The 14074-nt window shown below is 42.5% G+C and overlaps 1 protein-coding gene across 1 annotated transcript in view; it reads right to left on the bottom strand.

The window, feature by feature from the left end:
- The window catches only part of col27a1a (collagen, type XXVII, alpha 1a), a 67315-nt gene that overhangs the window by 32237 nt on the left and 21004 nt on the right, over positions 1–14074 (bottom strand). Inside the window, exons 5-10 of the mRNA XM_023402670.2 lie at positions 11940–11993; positions 9497–9550; positions 9299–9352; positions 3007–3051; positions 813–866; positions 237–281 (exon numbers count right to left, since the gene is read on the bottom strand). Coding sequence (XP_023258438.1) covers positions 237–281; positions 813–866; positions 3007–3051; positions 9299–9352; positions 9497–9550; positions 11940–11993 — 306 coding nt within the window. The remainder of the gene's footprint in view (positions 1–236; positions 282–812; positions 867–3006; positions 3052–9298; positions 9353–9496; positions 9551–11939; positions 11994–14074) is intronic.

Here is a 14074-nt window from a genome sequence, read left to right as displayed (position 1 = left end):
AGGTTTACGACACAAAATACCACTAGTTGGCAACCCCTGACTAATCAAATTTATGCATGTTTTACAGACTCTTTCTATAAATATTGTGAGGTGTAAAGTGTCAGTAAGCTGTCAGGTTGACCTCCTTGCCTATAAACATATTCACCAGTCCTGTTAAAGCACCAATGTTTGTAATTTAGAGTGACAGAATCAAACCTGAGCAGTACATTTGAAGGGAAGTTGTTGAGTTAACTTACCCGAATGCCTTTAGGCCCCAATGGTCCTATTGGCCCCGGTAAACCCTGAAAAACACCAATAAGAGAAACTATTTTTAGCAGCTCAAAACTTCTACTGTTGTAAACCTGAAATAAAGTTTGCCCAAATACTCTGTAAATGTGTGCAAATGTGTGTCATGATGGTATTTATTAGTGGCAAGCCAAGAACTAAAACTTTTATTATGTTTTTAAAATAACAAGTAAGTTTATAAGTCACAGGACTTACAAACACAAAATGTAAAATTCTACTCAATTAAAAAAGTTGTCATTAAAAAGACACCACAAAATAACAGGTTCTTCTGTGCAATACACTCTTGTATAGTAGCTGTGTAATAAATGCAATGTTTCAGCTTCATGGTAATTTCTGAGGCTGCGGCTTGTGATGTTGTTCTCTTGGGCAACTTTATCTTTTAAAATATTCCAATCCCTCTGCACAGTATTTACCCAAATATTTTCCTCCAAGTCAGCTGTTCAACATAACCTAATTCCACTTGGCCCTCTGCCCTTACTATGGCCCTGACTACAACTGTACCAGTCACAGCAGAGGATTTACTGCACCTGCCTGCCAGGATAACCTTTGGCACCTGGGCTTCCGACTGGACCTTGCTCTCCCTGCAGGGAAGAAAGAGAGAGAGAGAGGGAGAGAGGAGGGAGAGAGGGAGAGAGGGTGGGTGAGGTGAGGTGGCTGATCAAAATTACAGTAACACACACACAGGCAAGCCATTCTGCACAGTAGTGGACAGTCTCAGAGAGGGAGACAGGGCAGAAGGGATGGACTTCATTAAAATGAGACATTTACTTAAAGAGATGAATGAGTTTTGTAGTAAATTGTAGAGTAAGTGACATGTTATTGCCATAGTTTGTCATGGTGGACTTAAGTAATCTAATTTAGAACAATTAATTATATTTTATATGCTTAAATAGCCAATAAATAAACGTAGTTGAGCAATTAGCTTAGGTATAAAGTGGTATCAAATTAAAATACTCAGCCTAAGTAAAGCAGATGAACCTCAAACTGGTACTTAAGTAGGATACTGAGGTGACATCCCACCACTGTACAGTATATCACCCACTCCTACGGAGCATACCTGTTCAGATACTAGGACTCATGGTTATTGCTAAAAGGTCAACACACTTTTCAGATGTGGTCTGTGTACAGATCATAGACTTTAATTAGGAGTTTGGTTTGCATTTGTGTGTGTGAGTAACCATAACACGCACACACACAAACACACACACACACAAAATCAGGTTGTGTCCAAAATTTGCAGCTCATGTATAACTTCCTTTGACACACTCCGGACGTGCAGCCATCCACACTGCTTGCCGCTCCCTCTCTTGGATAAATATAGTGCACAATGCAGCCAGTTAAAACCAGACAAGAATTTGGCTAAGTGTGTTTTGGCTTTAACTGGCCAGCAGCGAGGAGGGCCCATGGTGTATTACAGTAACAAAGAGTCATCAACACTATGCACACCAGCTGGCCTTTGCTCTTAATAGCTGCAGAGTCCACTCTGCCAAACAGTTGTGCTTATTACTCAGTCACTGGTGCTGTGGTGATTCAGACTCAAGGCCGGCACTGTGATCAGCAGCAGCAGCTCTGTGGGAAAGAGGGGGGCGTTTGAGGATGGACATAGTGGAAGGACATGTTGGTGAGAGAGAAAAAGTACTCCTTCTCGATGATGAGTACAGCGGGAACTCCATGCACTGGTGACGTCACCGCAAGAACGGGGACTTCTTATAAACTGAGTGACAATGAGGAGAATGTTCCACTCTGCTTTCCATGACTAAGGCCTTTCCTTAATACCAACAGTAGTAAGACCCAGCCTGACTGAAAATAGCTCTGGACATGAGGCTGGATGCTCCATACTTAAAATAGTCCTGTTGGGCTGGACTAAACAGATAGAGTCATGTCTCCTCCCACTTGTAGCAGCAAATAAAAAAGCTCATTGAACTGATTTCCCCAGTTTAAAGTAGGATGGACAGATAGAGGAGGAAGAAACTACAAGAGAAATGAAAAGCACGATTGAGATTAACAGCATCGGTGTAAAATGTTGAGGAGAGAGACTGAACATTTAATGACAAGTGGCAGGTCCAGAGCACAGACAAAGGGAAACTTCCTCTAAAGCTGCAGTGTCACGGCCGTGAGTGTGTCACTGTTGGCCTAGTTGGACTGTTCCTGTTTCTTTTCTCTCTATTTTCTCTGTGTTTGGCATCTCTTTCTGATATCCTGGAGAGCATCGCTTTAGCTCAGCGCTTTGGCCAGATGTCTGTCCTCACCGCTGCTTCATAACAGGCTAATCTAATCTTGCTGCCCCTACAGGCAAAAATACACACACACATACACACCGAGAGGGGGAGGTTAAGTGACCTGGGAGTGGATGACGACTGGGGTTTTAAAGCATGAAGTGAGAATATGAGGGATTAGTCATCAGTATGGGTCTTGATGGTGAACACCATGAGAGAAAAACATTACTGAGAGACTCATGAAAGCAAATGCATGAACTACTGGTAATGGGGTGTGAATCAGGCAAATGTATGTAATATCTATAAGTAAGAAACAAGGAGCTGTATATTTTTTATTACATAATAACATTACATCATCTTGGCATGAGTTAAAAGTTATGGGACTGTTGGACTTTTTCATGTGTGGTGTTAATGGGAGTGTAAAGAATAGCAGAAGCACAGGATAACAACATTTAGCATCAAAGCCGTGGAAAACAGTATCCATGAAATGGAGAAAGATACTTACAGGCTCTCCAGGGAGTCCAGGCGGACCAGGATAACCTCTCTGTCCCTAAAGAGACAAACATGAGACATGGGAGGTGAGTTGAAAAATGAAATAATGGAGATGTGAAAGAAAACACACAAATTCTGAAACAATTCACAGATGAGGAAAAACATGTCAAGCACGGGAGAATTTCTCCCTTGGTATGGGAATGACAAATGGAGTTTTGTGCAAAGTTAAAAAAGAAAAAGAAAAAGAAAAGCACATTAACACTAACGGCGCAGACAGTCAAGTTTGGTGCCATATGCAAGGAATCAATCTGCCCTGTCAAAGGATCAGACTTTCCACTGGCCCTGTTCACAGAGAAATTGTACTGGGGAGGCCATGCCAGGATCATGGCATGTTGAGGATATAAATGCCTTCCTGTGTGAGTCAGATAGCAGGTCTCTCACTAGGCCTGCAGAGCAGCAGACAGCCTGACATAGTACTTTTCTAAAGTTCTGCTGACTACAGCAACTCCTACCCCCAACAATGAGCGGAGAAAAACTAAATCAAAGGTGGCCACAGTTTGATAGAGTGAGAGAGCAAGAGAGAGAGAGAGGAAAGGAAAGAGGGAAAAAAAACAAAATAAAAACAGAAGGGCAAAGAAAGGAAAGATTCCTGTTGTTCTGTTTTCCTAAACCACAGATCCACAGTACCAAGCCAAGACTCCCAGAGTTCCTGTAAAACATCCTTTAGATCTGTCAACTGACTGCAGCAGGGGAAGAGGATGCAGCATCCCTCTACTCATTATGTTACACAACCACTCTCACTGGCTGACACCTTCATAGCAGCACTTTAAAACTGCCACCGTCAGCATTACAGTCCACGTTCAGTACTTCATAGGTATGACAACTGTGTCAACAATGCATTTGTTTTGCAATATTTTAACTAAAATTTCTGTACATTTCAGTTAACTTCTTCAGCACAAACGTAACCTTTAAACACCATACCGTTCTCTCTGTATTAAAGAAGCAGCCAAAGAGAACTGCACGTCATCACAAGACCACTAGGAGGAGACGCTCAGAGCTCGCACAGCGATGCATGAGTGATACATATAAAACAAACAGAGATGTCACCAGGTGCTGACAGACCGCTGCTGTAACAGAGCAACACATGCAGAAACGTGTGTGTGTGTGTCCATGTTTTTGTGAAAGCTCTGCTGGTAAGCAGTGTTGTGGAGAGAACAGGGATGGATGCACTTGGAGACACATGGCGCCTGTGCCCGACCTTTTGAAAATTTCCACTTGTAAATTCAACTATTATGATGATGTCCTGTTGGGCAGTCATAATAATGTGTTGTGTTTGCCTAACTCACCTACATGTGTCTGAATCTGAATGTCCTGTTTATATGGATCTTTTTTCCAGGTTTTCCATCCACTTCTTGCCCTAACCAGCTTTTCAGGAGGTGCAGTGACCCCACTGCCTCCCTAATGGCATGCAGACACATGTGCACATGTGTGCACATACACTGTATGCATAGAGGGAGCCAGAGAAACACGCACACACACATCCATGTTCAGACACAAAGATACATGTACACAGTCATCTTTATTACATGGCTTACTTATAGTACAAACATGTGTTGCGGCTTATGTTCCCAAGCTGTGATGTGAGGTCCACTAGCCACACACATATATACACACACACACACGCACATGCTCCGGGTCCTGGGTATTAACCATAGCCCCCCGACCTCAGCTAGACCATCTCTGAGCCTTATCTCACTCATTATGAGCTTGCTAATGAGAGCGGCCATTCCCACCGGTTCACTGTGTTTACAATGCCACTTGCTTAATGAGCATGTGTGTTCAATCAGATAAGCTCACCAGAATGTGTTTCATTTACAGCAGCTCCCCGGTAGCACCCTGTAAGCCCCCCTCGCACACCACCATCCTACCCCACTAAGCTGAGGAGTGCCCCAGGGAATGCTAAGCGCATTTAAATAAAAGACATATTGTGTCTGCCAATGATATACCATTCCTCTGACTCCTAACCAGCTACTCTGTGCACACTTAACTTTGCGGGTGTTCATATGAGCACAGGCCTCACGTCTGTTAACAACCGTACACCACAAATGATGAATAAGTGTCTTCCACTGTCTGCCTCCACTGGACAGCGCCGTGGTCGCATACAAATACACCACTCACTTCATTAATCTCTACTTTCATCTTTCCACCTCTTTCTCTCTCCAAAATCACTCCACAGCACGGAGCCGGACGATTGCTCGGAGTAATTGTGCGGCTCCATGCATGTGTTGCATGTACAGCAGAACATAAACCCTCCATGCGGATGTCTGGCAGGGACAGACGAAACAAACAAATCTAACCGGACAATTTGGTTGAAATCTACCCGGCGGAAAAACATCCCTCATCTCATCCCCATCTGAACCGCAATTTCAGCAGCATGTTTGCTTGCATGCTGCATCACTATTAAACTACAAGCACGGTGGAAGACAGAGCAACGATTTATTGTACTTCTTGTGAAAAATCCTAAGAAAATGATGGTTGATTTGAATTCTCGCATAATTGCAAAGTTGATGAGCATGTGGATTTGTTAGTTTGAACAGTGGGCAGGAGCTAAATGGAAAGAGTTTGGTTTGGAACAGGTCTTTGGGAGCTTCTTTGGGAGCCTCAGACAGATTAATGCTACAATAAACCGTTTTGTATAAATGAAGGAAACGACTATGGTTAATACACTGTGTAGTCCCTGCAGGGAAATTACAGTACATCTCTCTACTTTGTATTTATAGGATACTTTTGTTATAGTACAATGCAATGAAAATCAACAGTGGTCTATGCACAGTGTCAACCATTGTTGATCTTGAAAACCTTATACAGTAGGCAGGTAGGCACTTTACGTACACAAGGACCAAACATAAATGTGTCCCAAGACAGTTATATCTTCCCAAAATGTAACATACTAACTAACTGATACTACATGAGTGTTTATTGATAAGCTGCATACTGACTCTTTAATTCACCATCCAGTTCACTTTTACTCTTTGCTCTTCTAGTCTTTCCAACTGCGTGCAACACAATTCTTGGCAAGCGAATCCCTCAAAATGTAAATATGTTGTGCTTGAATTATAAAAAGGTGTTGGAAAACATCAGCTAAATTACATAGACATAATTAGATTTGATATCCATTGAGAATCAATGTCCAAGTAAAACAATCTGTAAAATATAGTCCCCCTTGGATCACCACATTTCAAAGCAAAGACCACACAAAAAGCAAACCCTAAAAAAATCTAGTGGTACTGAGACAGGATAACAAATACAAACACAAACGGTTCTCAGACCAAGCACTTCTTTTTTAAGATGTAAAAGTAAACCAGAGTATAAAAACTGTAAGAATGTGTATTTAAAGGACGGTATGTCTTGGCTTTCAGGGAGAAAAAGCAGAGGTACTGGGAAAGTCAGATGTAGAAACGACACACAAAAAGTGAGAAGAGGCAGATCAACTAGCAGCGGGAATAGACTTAGAAAAAGGAAGGTGAGACATGTGGCTTGTAATGTGGCCTTGTAGTTGAGGTTTGGCCTCGTGTGTGTCCCCTCTCCCTGACCCTGCCTACCATACTGAAAAGCCATTCAGAGTCTGCTTGGTAGAACAAATGTTGTACAGAGTGGAACATGCTTGGCTTGTCTGCCGGTGTAAATTCACACTCTCCTATCACACGTTCAAAGCACCACTGCTTTCTCCATTTAAGTTTTCCATGGAAAACCAGGAGCCAAATTCCAGAATTCCCGGTTGAAGTGTCAAATGAGGGTTGATTTAGAGTCTGTATGTTTGTGTGTGTGTGTGCATGTGTGAGAGACAGAGAAGGTGGAAGGGAAAAAACTGAAGAGAACAGAGGAAAAGCTGCCGTTGTCCCGTTTTCCTAAACCACAGCTTCAGAGCAATGTGCCAAGCATACGAGAAACAGCTAGAAAGGTATGAAGAGGAAGAAACAGCACATGGGTGTTTCAGGGTGGCCCGCCACTGCAATGTAATTGCAATGAAAGCAATCATCGCCTTTCAACATTGTATTGATGTTGCACCAGGCCTCAATGTCTCAGTGGGCAGACCTGCACCAGGGAACGCCTGGGACTTTCCACCTGAGCTGTCCGAAAAGGAACAGAAACAAAGGCTGTTTGAGCGACTACAGCACCGTTTGGAAATTGACTCACACCCCGGTCATAGTACTGTGATGTGAAGGCCTGTCAGACTCATTAAAAACAAAAGGTGTAAAGCACAGCTGAGAACTATAAGGAGTTATTGTACATTGTTTGGCGCAGGAAGAATTTCAGGGTTAATAAGCCTCTCTGTGTTTGTGTACAGAAAGGAAGCTCACTCCTTGTGGTTAATTTAACAAGTTTCCTCTACAGTCATCAAGTCTGTGGTTCATTGACCAATACCTGTGGCATGCTCTCATGATGTCAGAGTGTGTGTGTTGATGAAGTTGCTATAGCAACAACTTTCCAGACATAAGTGTGTGAGGTCATTCTGATAGACCCCTAAAGAGCTGCTATAATGTGGCCTTGGGCTTTATTAAGATAACTGACTGAGCGTCTCAGTGTGGACTGGTACAGAGTGTAGGTCTATGTATGCACTTTCAGTTTCTGTCCCTGCAAGGTGATCTTAGCTTTATGTTTAATATATAATATGTGACTAATCTCACATCAGAGATCAGTCTTGTACCTGCACTCTCTCACCTGCAGCTCTGATTCATAGTCACTGTCTAACTCTCTGATTGGCTGTCAAATCACTGCCAAGACTCATGTAGTTAGAAAGAAGTCTGTGAATGTTTTCCACCAGCTTTTCATTTTCCACTCTGGCTGAGTGTGTGTGAAAGCGAGAGACATACAAATGGACATAGAGACACACAGAGGAAAGCAGATTCCTAACAAAAGCCATATGTTAAGTTGAGGCAGCCGTCCAACTAGCCTCCGACACTCTGTTACAGCAGAGCACTGTAGCTCTGGGAAGACGGTGAATACATGTACACTTCTGCTGAAATGCATACAATCGCCTTGCTATATTCAATTACTCAACTAATTCCTCTACTTTGTTTGAAACATGTGCATGGCTCAGTTCTATTTAATTCATAGTGTGACTGAGAACAGTTCAAGAGATCTTCTTCTGTCACCATGTATGTTTACATCTGATTGTTTGGGAAGAGTTGAAACAGATGATTTTAGTTCAGACCTGGGGAGCACACATGACACATCATTTGTGGTGATCATGATCTATACTTCAGTGGTTCCCAACATTTTTTCCTCACATGTTCCCCCATAGCCATGTTAACTAAAGTACCTCTTTGTCGTCATCGCATGTCACCATCCAAATTTCAATTGATTTAACACTATTCTATAAAGCAATAATATTGCAGATAATACAACAATTTATACTTTCAGGTAACATTTATCCATTAATTTAGCTATTTCAACCGTTATCCATTGCTCATAGCAATTTCAACCATTTACTTTTACCATAGCGAGCTAGCAAGCTAACCAGTTATGCAACAAATAATGTTCTGGTGTTTGTTTCTATTTTTTCAAACTAAAAAAATTGTAGAGTAGAATTTTTCCATATACCCTATGACAACTGTTTGTATCTACTTGATGTTAAACACAAAGGAATGTATGCACGCAATCATGAACATGTACACATACACAACTCAAACTTTCCCCTTGGATTTAATCTTGGCTTCCATGATCCACTCCTGTCTACCAGAAGCTGCGTCCCACTTTTTCTCCCTCACGCTCATGAATCACTCAAGTTGTGACTTAAGTAACATTTAAAGCACTGGCATTTTGTGTATGAGTGCATGAGTACATGATCCCCATCGTCTTTGTCCTGACAAAAAAAACCTCCCCCTTCATCCCTCATGACGGGCTTCCTGCTAACGTTAAGACCCCTCTGTGCAGGATCCAGTGAACACAGATGGAAGAAATGGTGAGCACAGCAAAAAAGAAGCAAGAGAGATGGAGAGAACTGGGTCACACACTCACAGACACAGATGCAAAAACAAAAAAAAAACAAAACAAATAAAATAAAATAAAGAGGCAGCAACACAGAAACAATAGGCTACAAAAACACAATTAAGGGTTATGAAATGGTGACACTGACTCATGCAAATGTTTTTTCCCAGACAAACAGCCTCACTATTCGAAGTTTGAAGTAGTAAGCACCATGCTCCCTCACAAGCCGGCTTTAAATAACATTGATTTTTATGTCATTGGAAGGATTTTGGTGAAAGCAGAAGTTTTGGAGGGACCTGTCTGCTCAGTCTTACCTTTCGGCCTGCTTGTCCAATCAGTCCAACCGGGCCAATAATCCCTGAGTCACCCTGGATCACAGAGCGAGAATGTTAAACGGTAATAATGCAAGATTGGCTAGTTGCATAAATAGTAACAAACGTGCTAGGAGCCTTTTCCAAACAGGACGTTGTTACAAACTAATGTAGCATGTATGAAAAGGAGGGATATAATACCTTCTCTCCTTTAGGTGCTGGTCCAGGTGAGATGCCAGGGTCTCCTTTTCTTCCCTGACAAGAAGAAAAAACACAAAGGTGGACTTTGTATGGGTGAAAATTACCCAACTCATTCAGTGATTTCAATCTCTGACGGCAACTAAAGAACAATCATATTAACAAAATTGTTTTGCTAACACTTTTGATTGGACAGGGGGAAAAGGTTAGGCTAATAAAGCTTGCCTCTAAAAACAATACACTTAAAGGATTGAGTTATTATGTGACTGTGATGTGAAAAATTGGTACAGATGCTTTTCTAAGCCACAGCGCATAATGTGGGCTCAGTGCCCCTCCAGTCACACACACAAGCTTCCCTGTCAGCAAGTTACAATAATACGGCTTCAGCACATCAAAGCTACGGATCGGAAATTACACTGAACTCCGACTCTTTCTTTCCCCTTGGACCCCCTGCTATTTACAACCCTGTTTCATTTATTAATGATGAAAGAGTAAAAATTGTGGTGCACCCCAAGACATCAAACACTTCAGAATCATTCTCTCTACACACCTGCCAGGTACAAGAAGCATGTTTCAATTCCCATTGAGCATTAGCTGAGGAAAAGTTTCAAATGTCTGCCTTGAAGACTTATGTCTACTCCAGTGGTGTTTCTTTCATGCTCTTGCATTCTTTGAATTTATTTTATTTCTTTGGAGCTATAGGAGTATGACATACAACAACGCTCCCCAGCAAGAAGGTTTTTTTTATATGGTTATATGATATGAGTCTTACATTAATAGTTTTGGGAAATGTGCTTATTTCAATTTGCATTAAGACTGGAAACGTGGGGGGGGAAACAGCAAAATCCAATATTGGCAAAATCTAATACAAAATCCATTTACTAGCGCCTATAAAGCCTAATAATTACTTTGTTGGCTGGGTAGGGTGAGTTCCAAGAGACTCCAGGAGGTCACTGCTCCTCGCCAAGAAATAGCCTGGCACATAACCCCACATAAAACCACAAATTGTCATTTTTACACCCTTTTGTACGGATTAAACAAACGAAATTTAACATGTTAATTAGAGAGCTTTAGAGGTGCTGGTAGGTGAATTTTATTACTTTTGGACAGAGCCAGACTAGCTATTTCATCCTGTTTCCAGTCTTTATGCTAAGCTAAGATAGCGCTACTGTAGCGTGACATTTACTATACAGACACAAGACTGGTATCTTCTCATCTACTTCTTAGCAAGAAAGTAATAAGTGCGTTTCCAAAAATGTTGCATTATTCCTTTAACCCAAAGGTCGATAGATGCCCCAAGCTATTTTCCTTTACCTTTTTACAGCTTGTTGTCAAAAAAGGGAATGGTTGGGGCCACAGATAATCTTTGTTTAACATGTCACTGTGTTCTTGAGAGATAATAGCATATAAAGTAAGAATTGGGGCCATGAGGATGGGAAGATATTTGGGGAAAAGTGAGGAATGTGATTCAAAAGAACAGAATCGTATAAATTACATCAGTGAGACAACGACAAACACAGTCCCTTTGGGTGACCCGGGGAGGTCAGGGCTCTAGTGATGGGGGTGGGCAGTGTGACCACAGCTGTCATTTATGTAAGGCATTTTTATAATACACTTTAAATACAGGTAGCACTCCTAACTATGTACTCTGAGCACATAGTGCCAGAGGTCAAGGGTGTTTACTGAGGCATACATCAGTCCAGACAATAAGATGAGTGACGTCGAGTATTTGTTTGGAGCACGGTCACCTCCTGTTCGCACTTAAAAAGTTAGACAGATTTATTTGTGTAAGTTCTCACTTTCCAACTTGTAATGTCTTTTTCCCTGGAGCGCTGATAAATCATTCCGACTCCCCGGGTGTTAAACTACCCTTCTCTCCACTTGGGTTGCAGCGGTAGCACATAGACATTGCATTCATTTTACACAGAAACAGCATATAAATGCATAAACACACACCCACATTAGAGTATATTTGGTCAACACAGAGAGCTTAAATTGAGCCGACCTCCAAGAATCTGAAAAACCTTCAGGAACTTTAAATACAAAAGGGAATCCAGACATTGACCCCTGATGCACACATGTTAAAGTGATACAACTCCTCAGTATTTTGTGCTGTTGAGTTTGTAGTGTCTCAGACTCCAAGGTGTGGCTGCACTGCTGTGAACTTAAATGGTCCTGATTCTTAAACCATAAAACCCCATTACCCTTGTTGCTCTTAATGGATTCAAGCGAATATAGAAAAACTGAAAATGTATCATCCTCATAGGATTGCCATTCATATTAGAGGCAAGATAAGGTCATAAACTTCATATTGAATTAGCAGTAATGGCAGGGACATAATCCTGTAATGGCTTCATGTGGAAAAATCAACGTGGCTGCTGGGCTCATGGTGAAAAAATAAAGGCTCATTTGTGATTATGACTTAGACTAAGACTGTGTAAGATACCTTGAGCCCGGGTGGACCAGCTCGGCCAGGGTTTCCATGGGGACCAGGAGCGCCCTGTGGGAAAATCAGAAAAAGGAAAACATAATCAAAAGGTGATAGAGATCTCAATCACTCTTCTTAGTGGGATAGAGCTGATGCAGACTGTGGCTGTGCAACTGTGAATGAGACTAGAGGAGGGGGGGGGGGGGGGGGGGGGGGGCAGACTGTCTGGAGAACCTCAGCCTTCATGCTACCTTAACCTACTTTCCTATACATCAGCTGTGTGTGTGTGTGTGTGTGTATGTGTGTGAGGTATTTGGGGTTGGTGTTGGGGGTAGAAGCTTGTGGAAAATGGGGCTCTGTAGAGCTGCTTCACCATATGGATGTGGTTTTCCTGCCCCTTGTTGCCTCACACTCCTCAGCCCCCCTCCACGCACGCACACACACACACATACATACATACATACATGCACACAAACACTCATTTGCCAAGCATCTTAATGAGTAATGCAGATCATCCTGTATCAAAACATTTGAATTCAATTTGAATTCCTCGGCTGGTGTGTGTTTCTGTCTGCATTGGCTGTTGTTGAGGAAAGGAACACAACTGTGTCTGAAAGCAAACAAAGTGAGATCTACAGTAGCAGCATATGTGGTAATATGAACCATCACGCCTTGTCCAGCAGGCCTCATGGGAAGGCTTAGCACAAAACCTTTGGAAGCCAGAGAACGAATCTACACCAATTTTTCTTTGGTTTAAACAGCAGCCGTCAGACAGAGGCACGGTGGGGTCTACCAGCCATCCATCTCTCTGTATGTCTGTCTACCCTCTCTTCCTCTGAGTGACTTTTTCCTGTGGATCTCTGACCTCACTCCTGCCCTCCACGTGGTGTGGCACCCTTGGGCCCCTAACCAACCCCCCCACCCCCACCCCACCACCCTGTACTGGGTCAAGGGTCGAACAAGTCAGAGAGAGCAGAAAAAGACCCACAACTGCTTTAAGAGCCGGGTCAGCGAGTTTCACTGAGGTGAGTCAAAACAAATCAGGAAGCCATTAAGTCAGAGATCTAGTGCAGCATCAAAAAAACAACATCTACGAGCATCCAGACGGACAGCTCTCCATTATCCTACAGACAGACAGTTTGGGCTGGGCTACACCAGCCAACAAAAAAACCCTTTGAGCAAAGTTCAAAACAGACATGCTGGTCGGGTGCAGACATGACAACATAAATGCCTTCTGCTCTTCCTGTCAAAGGGCGCTTTGATGACAGTCATGTCTGATTCACAGCTTCCCATGAATGAACAGGACATGGCTAAGCATGTGTAAAGTTACTGTTATCTCCACTGGGTGACTCACAGAGCACTCAGGATTTCAAAACAGACTAATGGCTAAAATCAAGTTTTGATAAAATCTGAAATATTCTAAAAGCCTGATCTTAAGTTGTTATGTTTTACGCACAAGATATTCTCATTCCAAGGATTCTCAAGATTTACAGACCTCGCCTCCTGCCCTCCTCCCCTCCCACACTCTCTTTCCCCTTTCATTTTCGGTTTGTATGCATCTGGTGTTCCCTCCAGAGTTACTGTGCCCAGACAGTGTTAAGCGACGATGTTGTGCCTTAAATAAACTTAAACAAACTAGACATGTTTGAATTACATGCTTCAAAATTAAACCATGTGGTTCACCGCAGTTTGGGCAGTACACTGGTAGGCACGGGCTGGCACAGACATTTGGTCCTGCGCTCTTGCCTCCATGTTGTGTCCCTCTCTCTCACAACAGGTGTCTAATTAGAGAAGACTAGGGTGGGGTGCACACAAGCTGAGGGCTATCAAATGCAAAACCACCAACCTCTGAACAGCGATGCAGGGCGTTACTGTGGTTCCTGTGGCAATAGTACTGCTAGCTCTGTGCAATTCATACGCATTCTAAGTTGAGACCAAATGGTCAAAATCTAAACAGATGATAGCTCATAATGTTTCATGTTATTGTAATATGCGTGCTGCCCTCTCTGAGGCACATAAATATCTGTGCTTGAAATTTTACATTCACACCATATGCACGACTTAAAGCCAAGACACACTGTATATGTACATGGTGGATCTTAAATCTGGGTGCATGACATCACTCCCAAGGTTACCCCCCCCACCCCCACCCC

The sequence above is a fragment of the Seriola lalandi genome, unplaced genomic scaffold (assembly GCF_002814215.2).
Source record: "Seriola lalandi dorsalis isolate HSWRI2012SDOR001 ecotype SW California unplaced genomic scaffold, Sedor1 jcf7180002053976, whole genome shotgun sequence".
NCBI lineage: Eukaryota > Metazoa > Chordata > Actinopteri > Carangiformes > Carangidae > Seriola > Seriola lalandi.
The sequence above is the reverse complement of the archived record's forward strand: the minus strand, read 5'-3'. Positions and strand labels throughout refer to the sequence as shown.